At 36.2% G+C, this 13,797-nt stretch overlaps 2 protein-coding genes across 4 annotated transcripts in view; one reads left to right on the top strand and one right to left on the bottom strand.

The window, feature by feature from the left end:
• LOC134840136 (uncharacterized) overlaps positions 1–7,362 on the top strand; it is a 274,304-nt gene extending 266,942 nt beyond the window's left edge. The window contains exons 2-3 of the mRNA XM_063855829.1: positions 5,785–6,081; positions 6,249–7,362. Coding sequence (XP_063711899.1) covers positions 5,795–6,081; positions 6,249–7,059 — 1,098 coding nt within the window. The 5' untranslated portion in view covers positions 5,785–5,794 and the 3' untranslated portion in view covers positions 7,060–7,362. The remainder of the gene's footprint in view (positions 1–5,784; positions 6,082–6,248) is intronic.
• Positions 7,363–11,481: 4,119 nt separating this feature from the next.
• Positions 11,482–13,797, bottom strand: part of LOC134839026 (neuronal acetylcholine receptor subunit alpha-10-like) — a 36,562-nt gene continuing 34,246 nt past the window's right edge. For all 3 annotated transcript variants that reach the window (XM_063854419.1, XM_063854420.1, XM_063854418.1), the window contains 3 exons: positions 13,497–13,658; positions 13,091–13,283; positions 11,482–12,785 (listed from right to left, as the gene is read on the bottom strand). In XM_063854419.1, coding sequence (XP_063710489.1) covers positions 11,899–12,785; positions 13,091–13,283; positions 13,497–13,658 — 1,242 coding nt within the window. In that variant the 3' untranslated portion in view covers positions 11,482–11,898. The remainder of the gene's footprint in view (positions 12,786–13,090; positions 13,284–13,496; positions 13,659–13,797) is intronic.

The following is a 13,797-nucleotide window of genomic DNA, read 5'->3' as shown; positions in this document are numbered from 1 at the left end:
AAATCATCAATTTTTTCTGTTTACTAGCGATCGTTGCCTCTTTTCCAACTTTCTGTTGGCTATGTTTTTATTTTTGTTTGGGTTTTTAATGGTTTTCGGCTGAATAATTAAACCTATTTTCAGAAAAAGTTTAGTTCTGTATTTTTTAAGAGTCGACATGAAGATGTGAAAGCAATTTTAGCTGTGGCTAAAAGTTTTTGATTTTGAACTGATATATCACTTATTAAGGTGGTGTTGTTTTCCCCTAAATGTTTTCAATGTGGTTTAGACGTTTCTCAGTTTGATTTTGGTTTTTCTTTCAATTTGCTAGATTTAAATCACGTTTTTTTTTCAAATTTAAATTTGGTTAAGATAGACAAAAAGTGAAGAGAACAAAAGTTGCTTAGAATTTCATCAGAATTAATATGGGGCAATTTTTGCTCCGAAATTTTCAATCAAAATTTAACCCCAAAAATGAGTCATTTTGGCTTTTTTCAATTAATCAAGAATTACGCTGAAACTACTTTGTCAATTGACGAGGAATATTTAACTCTCCTAGAACTTTGTTGGGTTGTTGGGCTGTGTAAGAGGCTTCTTGTGTTATATTTTCCTCATCAATTAACAAAGTAGTTTCAGCGGAATTCTTGATCAGTTTTTGGGGTTAACTTTTGCGTTAAAAACGTGTTTGGAAGTTCAAGTTTTGTCCGGATAATTTAAATCAGCACTGTTATAATTCGAAAAGTAAACAAGCAATTAGTTTTTTTTCGGTTTTTCAGAGTTAATGGACGCTTTTCCAACCGGCTATATTAGCTAGCTATTTTTTTCGAATTTCCGGTTTCCTAATATTTTTCCTCATTTCTATGAACATCATTGATAGATTGCTTCCCATTCCTCTCCTCGAAGTGACGAAAATAGTGCGTAGGGCCAGTGTTTGCAAATTGTTTCCCCTTATAATTCATTTTTGTGGTCTGATATTGATTCATGATTTGAATTCCTCTTAACTGATGTCTTTACCAGAAAATTTTACCAATGTCAAAAACCGTGGTTTTCCAAACTAATTACGGCTATACGAATTCACTCCTGGTTGGATAAGCTACTGCTGGTATAATTTTAATTTTGTTTTAACGGTTTCGCAGCTATTATTAGCTATTTCATGAAAATCCCTTGCGTTTCCTTTAATCATGAGAACAACAGAAATTACGAAAAAAAGAATTCAGATTTTATCAAAAGATTTTTTGTGCAATGATATTTATGGTCCGAAAGTTCTCTGCTACTTGTACAGCAATCGGCTTCTTTTTTGGTAACTGGTTATTCTGTACCACACAAGCTTTGTCCTTGGTCATAATCGGTTTAAAATAGTCAGTTCGATTGCCTCGCCTTTGTCTATTTAAAAGAAGATCATTTTGCATTCCAGGCTGGAGCGAGAGGTAAGCATGGCGAATGCAAGGCTGGAGACACTACATCAGATGAGAAAAGATCGAGGGGATTTTGATGAAGATGAAGATGAAAATCAAAGCTGATAAAAAGTTATGATCTTATTTCTTCGCACCTAAAAGCTGTAGCTTCTTTATTTAAATTATATGCTTCTTCAACTGAGTGTGATTATAATTTTATATGGAATTCTAAAAAAATAATCCTCTGACCTTTAGGTGATTTTCAAAAACTTCTACAGTATATTAGTTAAAAATGCTCAGTGTACCTATTGAATCGAATCTCGATTGACAGGTCTTCTGATTCATAAAAACGTTTGTTCAATGCGTAAGATGGTTTTAATCGTGTACCAACAGAAGCTTAGTTTTGTACATTAAATGATTCTATTTGAAAAGAAATTGACTAATTGATTTTTGCATAAAGGCTTGTTTTTAATCAAGTAACAAAGAGTCTGGTCATGTAAATGCATGGTCATTTTTCATAAAATAATAGTTTGTGAATTTTAACGGTAGCACTACTGGATGAAAAAACTCGTAGAGACATTATCCTGTGTATTAAAAAATGTTCTACTTTTTTTGACTGCCCTCGGTTTACGTTGTGAAATGGGTTGACGCTTCAAAAGAGTATCTGCAGAGAATAATTCGCTTGAAATTTTGAGCGATTTATTTCAACATTTGCGAGACCAAGTGTCTTGTAATCGGTAACTAGACTTTTCTCCCGCAAAAAATTTTGCTTACAAATATGTGAGAAATTGAACTTGCTTTTTATTGAACCATAACAACTTACAGTTTCGTTCCACCTTGGCCTAGATGAAACGTGGTCGCAATTGCACCTTAGGGTCTGGGATGTGAGTCCTGGCCTTTTTTTTCAGCATGTATCATATTGATTTTTCCCCCTTTCTGCTGAAGTTTTGTCGGCATAGTTGCCAAATCACGGTTTTTTTCTATGCTGTAAACAAGCTTTGCTGTAGTTGGAAGTGTTGTTCATAGTAGTTTCAGGGGGACTTGAAACGTTTTTTTAAAATAAAAAATCATTTTTTTTCCGGCTCAGCTGGTGTCTGTTCAGGGTGTGTCGGGGTTTTTCCCCGCTTCTTATTAAATTTTGTTCAGTTGCTTGTTTAATATTCAGTATATTTACCTACAATGATTTTTATCGAGATATACAAAAGTTTTGGTTGACTTTTTTTTCAAATTTTTTTTTAACGATAAAAGCTCCGCTTCGCTTTGAAAATCGTCAAATTTAGTTGAATTTTGAAAAAAAACTGAATACTCAATTCTGATACGATCCTTAGTATTTTCCATCATTTGTTCAAGCGATCAGATTTTCCCTCGCTTTTTGGCTTTAACTATTTGACAGTTGAGTAATGCAACGTGTATGACAGATAAGTAATGCGAAACGACGTCAGTTTACCATTAAGAGTCGATGAACGTAGTGGTTTTTTTGTAGGAAAAGTCTTTAAAAAGCAATATTAGATTTTTGACGTTCGCCTGGAAAACATCCATTTTTATCAGTCTAAAATTCTCAGATATAATAAGTAGCAATTACATCCTTCACAAGAAATAAGCGCATACATTCAGTTTGGTAACTACTATTGTGAAATTTGCGAACGGTTTACTTTGCCATAAGTTCTTCAATTTTTATGGCTTTGCGATTAGATCAGGATTCGATCCAAAGTTTTTAGGCTGAGATTTAAAGAGTTTACTACTGGTAACACAATGGTTCAGATAGCAATTTTTCAAAAATTTATTGCATTTTTATTTCGACTCCAGCTTTGCGAAAGCTGGCAAAACCAGAAATTGCTAATAAGAGCAATTTGCTATTTCGGTAAAATTTTGCGAGCGATTTTGACATTTTTAGGCCAAATCCGTGACTCAAGATTATCTGAAACGTCAAAAGTGTCTGCAAAGCTCTGTCAACATTTAATGCTTGCTCTTTTCTATTAATTTTGTCTGTCTCAATTTTTTCAATTCGATTTGTATTTATCTGTGACTATGAGCACAAAAACCGTTGCGTTTCAGGTTAGATCTCAACACAATTCTACGTGCTGAAATGACTGCGGTGTCAAATTGGCGCTTTAGTTTTATTAACTTAGTTCAGATTCGTTGGCGTAAAAGGATATTCCCAGCAATTTGGCATAAACTATTATAAGTAGCAAAAATTTGGAACAGACTGAAATAATTACAGACAATGCCAAATTGTTAACAGTATCTTTTCAGGTTAACGGGTTTGAATGAAGTTAATTAACCTAAAGTAGCTCATTTTTATGTCGGAAATTAATTTTCGCATTTTTCCGGTAAATAAGCTTGTCAAAAAACCAATGAACTTAAAAAAAAGCTCTGTTCTTGTACCAAGAAGCTGCAGAAAGTCACTGATATTGCCAATTGCTTGACATTGTTGACCATAAAAAAGCAATGTTCCTTGATATAGTTTTTCACAAATTAATCGGACAACGTCTAAAGTCTGAAATAATTTTGACCTTGAGACAGTGAAATGGCGTTAAAATGGCAATCGAATTTTCAACACTGCATTTGAACTGACAAATGAGCAATGCAAAATGATTGCGCTGTTTCAGAAAATTTCATTTTTGCCATATTTGAAGGGCACAATTGAAAATTTTTTTCATTCAACAACGATTTAGCAAAAAACACATAAAATGCCGAAAAGAAGGCAAAGCGAAACTTCAAAGAAGATAATCGATTTAGTTAGTATTTGAAGGTCAAAATATTTTCAGAAATTTAATACGTTGTCCGATAAATTTGTTAAACGCTATATATTTAGTAGCAACTGTTGAACAGACAGAAATAATTAAAAATAACAATCTGCCAATTTTGAGCACTTTTTGCGAGCAGATTAGAATTTTTGGTTGACCTTGAGACATACCTTTTTTGTCAGGTGAAAAGTTGGGTTTTGCATGAAAAACTTGTCTGTAATAAGTCATTGCTCTTTTTAATTAATTTTGTCAATTCTGGAACAGACAAAATTAATTACAAAGAGCAACTGACCTTTTTCAGAATTTTTTTTGCTTGCAAAAGTCAAGTCTCAAGGTCACCTAAAATTTCAAATTTGCATGCTAAAGTTGCTCAAAATTGGTAGATTGCTCTTTTCAATTATTTTTGTCTATTCCAACTTGTTGCTATAATTGGTAGCAAAAAGTTCGGACAGACAGAATTAATTAAAATGAGCAATCAGTGCTTTTCGACGCTTTTTAGGTCGAAAAGTTCAAGGAGCTGCATTGATTGGACAACCTTGAACTTTTTGTCAGACCAAATTCGAAATGCGAGATCGTCGATTATTCGATGATTATACTAGCCTAATTTTTAAATACTGCGATGAACATCCATATTTTATTATAAATTAGTTAGCAAAATAAGTTGAAAAAACGAAATCTAGAATTTTTTTCCACAAAAAAAAACAAATTAGGCTGCCCCAGAAAAACAAACGGAAGTGAAGATGATCAAATCATTCAAAATTTGGAAACTAATCGCAGAAAAACCTTAGCCACCCTGAGCAATAATTTTCCTGTTTCAAGGTTTACTATTCGACGCCTCGGATGCAATGGCCCGACATGGTTACAAGTTTTGAGCAAAACTCTGATTTATGAACTTTCGACATAATGTTTATTTCAGTTTTATATCGCGTTCATGTCTAGACAGTTGCTCTTTTTAATTAATTCTGTCTTTGAACTTTTTGCTACCAATTATAAGTTATTATAAATGACATTAGCACATAATGTCCACAAAATATGTATTATATTCCTATCGGGAACTCAGGATCCTGCTATGGGTTGATACCCTTCGAACATGGAACGATGTCTTGGACGAATGTCTGGAGCTCAATGTCTATACAGACACTTCTTCGGTGACAAACAGGCTACCGTAGTAGCACCCAAAAACCGCGAGCAGCTAGAGGTGTTTCGCAACTGGGTCATTGTCAAGGGAATTCCTAAAAAGGGACCTACTGGATTCTGGAAGGACTATCACAAACTCGAGGAAAACAATGTCGATGATTCTTCGCATTATGCTCAAGAGACCCACGTTGGTAGGAAGAATCGGAATCTGTATATTGACTACGTACTGAGGCGAAAAATACTACCAGACGACAGAAATCAAACTCAGACAGGAATTACTAGAATTGATCGCGTCGAACAGTGCACTGCACAGAAAAAAGTGCACGAAAAGCAGTACCTTGGACTGGACGTTTATTACATGTTGGATGTTCCAGGAGCAGCCGTCTGTGAAAGGAGTCCAGAAATAGTAACTGTGGAGCCGTAACGATTATAGTTTGAGTAAATCTTGATAATGTTTCGTTATAATCGTCGCAAGCTGCTGGCATAAGTACAGAAATGTAATGGCTTACCTAGGTTTAATTAATTTCAGAAACCGAAATGGGAAAACTAATTGACGAAGTTGGCACTGGAGTAATCACTGGGAAGAAGGTGTTGAAGGTGTTCGAGTGTGCAAGGAAACATGGCTTTGCCATCCCTGCTGTCAACGTCACCTCCTCTAGCACCGCCAATGCAGTGATGGAGGCTGCCAAGGAGCTGCATTGTCCAATCATCCTGCAGATATCGAACGGAGGCGCGGCTTTCTTCGCCGGAAAGTCGATCGACAACAAGAAGCCACCCCAACATGCATCTATCGTAGGGTCGGAGGCGGCCGCTCATTTCATTAGGTACGTCAAATTTAACTTGAAACAATTATGGGTTTTTAATTATTTTTGCGCTAAAAGTAATGGCTTCACTATCTAAATCGATTACTTCAAAATTTCAAAACTAAAAAATTTTTATAAGTGTACCACTTTTTGAGGTTCAAGTTAAATATTGTTCTTTTATTTTACAGGGCCATCGCTCCCTTCTACGGCGTCCCAGTCATTCTGCACTCGGACCACTGCGCCAAGAACCTGCTGCCCTGGTTCGATGGAATGCTCGAATCGGACGAGAAATATTTCCAGAAGACCGGTGAGCCCCTGTTCAGTAGCCATATGTTGGATTTGTCTGAGGAAACTGATCCAGAGAACATCGGAACTTGCGCTAAGTACTTTGCTAGGATGAAGGAATTGGGAATCTGGCTTGAGATGGAAATCGGAATCACCGGCGGGGAAGAGGACGGAGTTGATAACACGAACATGGACCAGAGTCGTCTGTACACTCAGCCGGAGCAGGTGATGAATGTACACACAGCTCTTAGTGCCATTGACGAGAAGTTCTCGATTGCGGCTGCGTTTGGCAATGTACATGGTGTGTACAAGCCTGGAAACGTCAAGTTGAGCCCAGAAATGTTGGGCAAGCACCAGGTGTACGTCAAGGAGCAGCTTAAGTCTGAGCTGGATAAACCGCTGTTCCTAGTGATGCACGGAGGATCCGGATCGACTAAGGAGGAAATTGCGTGCGCGGTCGGAAACGGAGTTGTGAAGATGAATGTTGACACGGACACCCAATGGTCCTATTGGGAGGGTCTGAAAGACTTTTACGAAGCCAAGAAGGGTTATCTCCAGGGTCAGATTGGAAATCCCGACGGCGCAGACAAGCCCAACAAGAAGTTTTACGATCCACGAGTCTGGGTTCGAGAAGCGGAAAAGACTATGGTAACCAGAGTGAAACAGGCCTGTACTGACCTGGGAAACGTCGGAACCCTGGACAAAGAGATCTAAGTTGAATTGATGAAAAATATTAATATCATCAATGATGACATTGACTACTTTGCACTACCTTCTCACCCTAAACCGAGCTAATGTTGGCACACTGATTTTATTTTTTATGTAACAAATGAACCTGAACCTGTTGCTAACTTAACTGCAATGAATTAATAATTACTGATAAACTGTTTTATTATTTGGAGAAAACTGAATTTCACGAACTGCCGTAGATTTGTAGGTGCTTGTATTTTGAATCTGAAAGCATGAGATATAAATATTTATCTACTGATGTAAATACAATTAACAATTGGCTGACTAGAGCTTTTGTTACTGCTAAGATGAAGACTTTTTTTGTCAAATGAAGTGTTTGATCGGGTGTGGCTTATGGTTGCTCTTCCTCTTAAAGATGGAGCATGTTTTTCGATTTAAGTGGACCGCAGAACTATCCAGTTCTCAAATTTCAAATAATATAGATTTTTTTCTGCTCCACAAGTTTTTATTCGCGTTCATTTTTATATTGGCGGTTTGAACTTTCAAGCTCTCTTCAGGGAATCTTTTAAGCAGAATAAACCGCACTGGCAGAAAATCTTAAATGCTACAAAAACTTTGCAAACATTTTGCTCCACTTATAGTTTCTAAAAGGATTCAGGTGTAGGTGTTCTATTCGAAAAACCATAATAACACATGGATCAGATTTTTCAAGAGAAATGAACGTAGTGAAGACTCTATATAGGTCTTGCTGTTTTTTTGTTTTATTTTCAGGAAATGTCTTTAAAGTCTCTAATAAATACAGATGTGCGTTCATACATACATATATGCTCTTTTTGAGTTCAATTGAAATTCATCTGCTGAAAGTGACGTGAATAGCACTCTCCAAACACGAACGTGGAAATGGCGCGAAAAAACCAACGATTTCTGGTTTCGAAAGTGACGTTTATTTTTTAGATTTCCAGCGAACTAAAAACTTTACATATTGATTCAGTTTTCTCTAGTTGGGTTCATTTTATCAAAAAAGTGCCGGTCATAAATTTTTCTAGAAATTCAAAAGACCTTAAAGGACAGCTATTTTTTTCTTCGAAAGTTGAAATTCGAAAAATGTGTTTTATGTTTACTTGCGTTCATTATTCTTTTCCAATCTTCGATTGGCAATGTTCTCAATTTTTCAATCTACGGGACTACAAAGGGTATACAACGTTCATCGGAAAAAAAATCGACTTGCTTAGGTGGATTTAAATTCAAAATGCCAGCGGAATTATTAACTCATGACTACCACTCTGTTGGGTATGTGTTCTTTTTTTTGTGTCGATTAACAGTTCAGACAATTATTGGGGTCCTACACTTTTTAAGGTAAAGTTTTGAAATTTGTTCATAACTTTTGGATCGGAGTGTAGTTTATTTCATGCATTAAGCTGAGCTTTGATATTTCCATTTTCTAGTTCAATTCGATTTCATCCAGTTTTCCTAAATTCTGTTAGGTTTAGCCAAAAAGAATCAATCAGAAAAGATTTGTGAATATCGAAGAGCTTAGACGTGATATATTTTTTCGAGACAACCATTCAAAAAAATTCAAACCATGTGTATCTAGTCCTCATCCGGTTTTGACTCCATTTCCGGAGTTATTTTTCAAACGAATACTCAAGATTGGATAATAGCGAAGGTTCAAATTTCTGCAGATTAGCTCAGTTAAAAAAAAAACAAGTTCAACTTGATCCTTGAACTACGCAAAAACTACTGTGCCAATTCTCAGTTTGTGTTCAATCGAGAAACCCGGTTTTGGGAATCTTCTCTGCTTAAGTGGCCACAGCCTGCTTCTTTCCGGAAAAAAGTTAGGGGATTTGGAAAACCTTTTGACCATTTTTAAATGTGTTGAACGTTTTCTAGAAAATTTTTACTGTTCTTATAATTTAGACAATCAAATCTGAGATGAAAAGTTCAATTGAAATAACCAGTTGCGATAACTGTTCCTGCAGAAGCGGCGAGTCCTGAATTTTTTTGTGAAAAAAATGTTATCTTTTTAGGAAAATTGATTATCTCAAAATTTTTTTACTCTTCAGTTGTTTTAGTGGAGAAACAACTAAGATTTTGGCCAAAGTCCAATTTTTTGTGCCGCATCAGTATTCCAAATTAATTCAATATCAAACATGTGCCTCCAGCTGTAGCTTGGCTCCTAGTTTTTTATCGAGATATATAAAAAGTTTTGGTTCACCTGATTTTTTCAACATTTAAATATTTTTTTTTCGATTTATGTTTCTATGTTTGTGTTGTATCGCAAGTGGTGCGAAGCTCCACTTCGCCTCAGTGTCAGAACACAATTCAGTATTTCTTAACATTTTAATACCACGAATTGCATCCAGGTTTTTTGTTGCGATAAGCAAGGGTATTAAAATAAGGTAGCAATCAGACTTTTTTCCCGTAAATATTTTTGTTCATAGAAAGTCATTTTCGAAGGATCTCATCAGAATTGATAAATTACTGATGTACCGCCTTAATATCCCATGTACTGCTTTATGTAGAGTTTGCGATTACTTTGAAGGCGCTACATGCAATTTCTTGTATATGGTGATTTTTCAAAAACTTTCGGATGAATTTCATTTTTTGGTTGTCGGCTTCTATCAGCTTAATTACTCTATCTATAAGATTATAATCTTTGACTCTCTTTTAGAAAACAAAAATGGAAAAAATTCATTTTTTGGAATTCAAAGGAAAATTTTTTCTTTAAGGAACTCGTTTTTTCTTTCGCAGAGTTAGTTTTTTGAAATTTCACTCGCTGCCTTTTGAGTGGCATGCTATGTTAATCATATCCGTTTTGAAGAAATTGGAAGAAATCATGAGTTTAAACGCAATTTTTGAGGTATAATTTTTGTTCCGTTTTTTCGCCAACTGGTCTTTTATATTGGTTTAAGTGCTCTGTAGCTTATATATCATGCAACAATAGCCTTTTTAAGAGATAAACTCCGATTTAGAAAGCCATTGTTATCAAATCAGATGATTTTCGAAAAGAAATCAATTGTTTTATTATAGTTTTGAGAATTTGTTTAGCTGTTTTTCGCTAATTTTTTGAAATGCTTAACGTTTTTCTCTTAAAACACTTCTTTGTAGTTTGCTTTAATTTAGTTTAAGCAGTGCAAACATATTTTGGTTTTATACGGTTTTGGTTTTTTGGCAGTGAAGAAAAATGCTGAAGTAGATGTCTGTTTTTTCGGCTGCATGGTTTTCGCTTAATTTTCTTTTGATTTGTACATAGTCTTTCTCATCGCATATAAAAAAATTCAAACATCGGTTAAATTTTACAAAACAATTCTGAATTTCTGTAAAATTTCTGCTTCTAAGAATTTTTTTCGGGATAACGGCTTATTTTGTCGGCTTAGTTTCTTCAGCATGCGACATCGGCTTATTTTGTCGGCTTAGTTTCTTCAGTTTTGCGACGTTCAGTTTTTTTTCAATATTGAAGAATACCAAATCCGGAATTGAACTGTTGCAGATAACGAACTGTGTTCCAAGATTTTGGATTGTTTGTTATTTTTTGCGAAAAGATTTCTTCTGCTGGAATAGTTTCGATTTGTTATATCGATTTGATTGCCTCGTGTTACGTCGTTTGAAAACTTGATCATATGTTTAAATTTTTGCAGACCATTTTTTCCGGCTTAATGGGCGTCTAACCAAGTCTTGTTTGCATAGTTGCCATTGGCTGAATTTTCTGTCAATGCTTTATTTATCGTTGGCATTTGTTTCTCGTGATCTTTTTATTGAATTGAGTTTTTCGAGACTTTGACTGTTAATTAAATTTGTCATTTTTGCTCGACTGATGGCTTTAAAGTGGCTCTGAAATTCGGTTTTTTTTTCTGTATCCTATTTTTGTGTTCTCTATTTTTTATCGACTGGTGGCTTTACAATTCTGTTTTTTTTGTGTTCTTTTTCGCCTCCGTATGAAAGTATGAGGTGAGCTGAAATAATTAGTGGCGCTAGACCAACAAGTCGAAGAATGGTTATTAAAAATGCTGCAGGGTCGACAGTCGAAATATTCACGAGAAATAACTGAGTAAATAAGATAATTTCCATTCCGCTCTGTTTGATTTTTTTTTACAAATTCCATAAACAGGACAGGACTTGAACAGCCAAAAGCCAAGCTTTAGAGTCAGAAGGTCTCCTATAAAGTATTTCAACGAACGGTTATGACTTCGAGCGTGAAAAGATAAAATTGAGCCAGAAACTGCTTAATTTTTGGCTTACTGGCTTTCTTGATTATTTCAGTAATTTGACTTTTCGGCACTTGCACTTATCGCGTAAATTGATTTCGGCCAACTTGGCACTTATCGCGTAAATTGATTTCGAGCCAAGTTGGTAGACTAAAATTATGGTTGCTACCTTTGTAGAATGCCATTTATGTTTTTTTCTCCTGATACTTCTCGGTGATACAGGTTTTTCCTTGAGCCTTCGGTGTGTTTGAAACTATATTCTGTAAAAGATAGAAAAGCACACCGTATAGTAAATTGGCGAACTATAATTTACATGGAATTTTATTAGTCTATGAACCTACTAAGTCGTCATTATAATAATTCAATTCAATCATTAGATCAAAGTGTAGTATACTCAATCTAAATATTTGCAACATCTTCGTTTTCGCCCTTCTATGTTTTCTTGATTTTCATAATTCACTTTTTAGGAAGATTTATCAGTTTTGTTGATTGAAAACTAGAATTTATGCTTCCAGTTTTATCCGGGCGGGTTTTAAATGAAGTAGGTATTACTCAATAGGTTCAAAATAATATTTGTATTATGCATCGCGTACAGTGCTTCAGTGCGATGATAAACTGCATTGTGTGGTATTAAATAGATCATTTTCCAAGTTCACGGTTATCGAGCGTCATTGTTTGACAAGCTGTTCACGAGCTGTGAAGGGTACATGCCATAAACGAACAACGACATCATGACTGTGAAAATCGTGAACAAAATAACGAGAATCCGATCCAAAACTATCCCAATATCCAACCAGTCATTTCTCACTCCTTCCTCGTCGTTTTTCTGTCCCATAACGGACGCAATTTTTGCCAGTATTCCCCGAATTTCACCCAGATGCGATTTCATTTCAACCAGCAAGCGTCCGTTGTCGTCGAGTTTTGTCGGTTTGACGTTAGTAACCAGTTCTCGAATAGGAGAGTCGGCAATTCCGTACCGAGTGGAACCGCAAGAGTTTTGATTCGCCAGTCGATAGCTGCAGCTGTCGCTCGTTTGTTGCCAAGGAGTCTCGGGACTCGGTCTGGTAGGACTTCGTTGTGGGTACTTTTCACCTGTGACTGATTCGGACCCGGTGGCTTGCTCGTACGGACACCTCGCCGGAGTCAAATGTCCACACCCATTTTGGGTAACATAAAACTGAGAGGACCCGTTGGGGACATAATGGAATATTTTCAGTTCAGTCTTGTTGGTCTCATTGTTGTAGTTTGTGGTGCAGTTGTTGTGAAGGAGGTCCAGATCGCCATCGTATGTGGCTGAATTAGATTGGAGCATTGGTTTCTCGAACCCTCCTCCTGTAAAGCCCCCATCTGTTGAGTGAGTAGGACTGTTTATGAGTACCTTGTACTTCTTGTGGTAGCTAGGGGCTACAATGCGTGCCATGTACTGAAGGAAAAGGACTTTGACCCAGTGGGGAACGGGGGTGTCTCGATTGACCACATTCAGTACCAGCACGTTCAAAGCGGTCGATGTTGTGATTAGAAGTAGAGTCACTCCATAGTATAAACCTGAAAGACACACCAGTGTTTTTGAGAATCAAGGGTTTAAGGCTACTGTTTTTTGCCTTAAACTAAGACTTGGAACGCTGTCGTAGAACACATTATACATATAAAAAATTTTACATTCTTGTTTATCTTCAATAGAGATTGCCGTATGAGAAATACTACGGTAACTTCTTGATTACGAAAAGAATGTAAACTGCCTATTTTGGAGTATTTGTAGTTTTCGGCTAGTCTAAGGCGTTCTTACGGAGAGTTTTCTTAGGGTATTTTTATTCGGGGCAATTCATTTAGCAGCAGTGAATATTCATTACCTAGAAGTGGCTGCACGTCACTCGGTGGCATCATAGTCCCAACTAGTAGTAGAAAGACACACATGGAGGTAAAGAGGGCAGTGCCCAGTTGAACTTTGGAGTCGCCTGAGTTGCAGGGCAGATATTGGCCGAATAACATGACGAGAGTCAGCATCAGACACGGCATGATGAGGTTCACCACGTAGTATAGTGCCTCAAAGTTGAAATCATATGGCAGTGAGAACTTATATCTTATTATTGCTAGTTTTTTTGGCGTATTTTATTTCAATGTGAAAGTGTTTTCTAGTTTCAATGTGAAGCATTTCAAAGTTCAGAAATATTCTAAGATATATTTTTTTAATGATTAAAACGGAAACATGCAAGTTTCTGTAATATTTAATTTTAGTGTATCTGAGCATATATTTACCTTTCGTCGCATTTTGATGTTGAATTTGACGAATGAGTATCCGCCGTCTCCCTCTATGTATGTGATGTAAGACACCTCCGTGTACGCCACCAGCAGCTGCCACTCTGTACTTGGAATGTAGTCATCCAAGTAGATAGCACCTTCAGTACTCGTCAGATTCACCTGAACAAATCCAACAGCAAAGGTCTCGGATTCGATTCCACAGTTACTGACTGTTGTTTCGACCCTGTATTTGACTGGAACTTTGAACCCATGAATGTTTTTTTTGTAATCATGTTTTTAAAAAACGTCTAAATTTTCT

Source organism: Symsagittifera roscoffensis, chromosome 2, assembly GCF_963678635.1.
Source record: "Symsagittifera roscoffensis chromosome 2, txSymRosc1.1, whole genome shotgun sequence".
Lineage (NCBI taxonomy): Eukaryota > Metazoa > Xenacoelomorpha > Acoela > Convolutidae > Symsagittifera > Symsagittifera roscoffensis.
The sequence above is the reverse complement of the archived record's forward strand: the minus strand, read 5'-3'. Positions and strand labels throughout refer to the sequence as shown.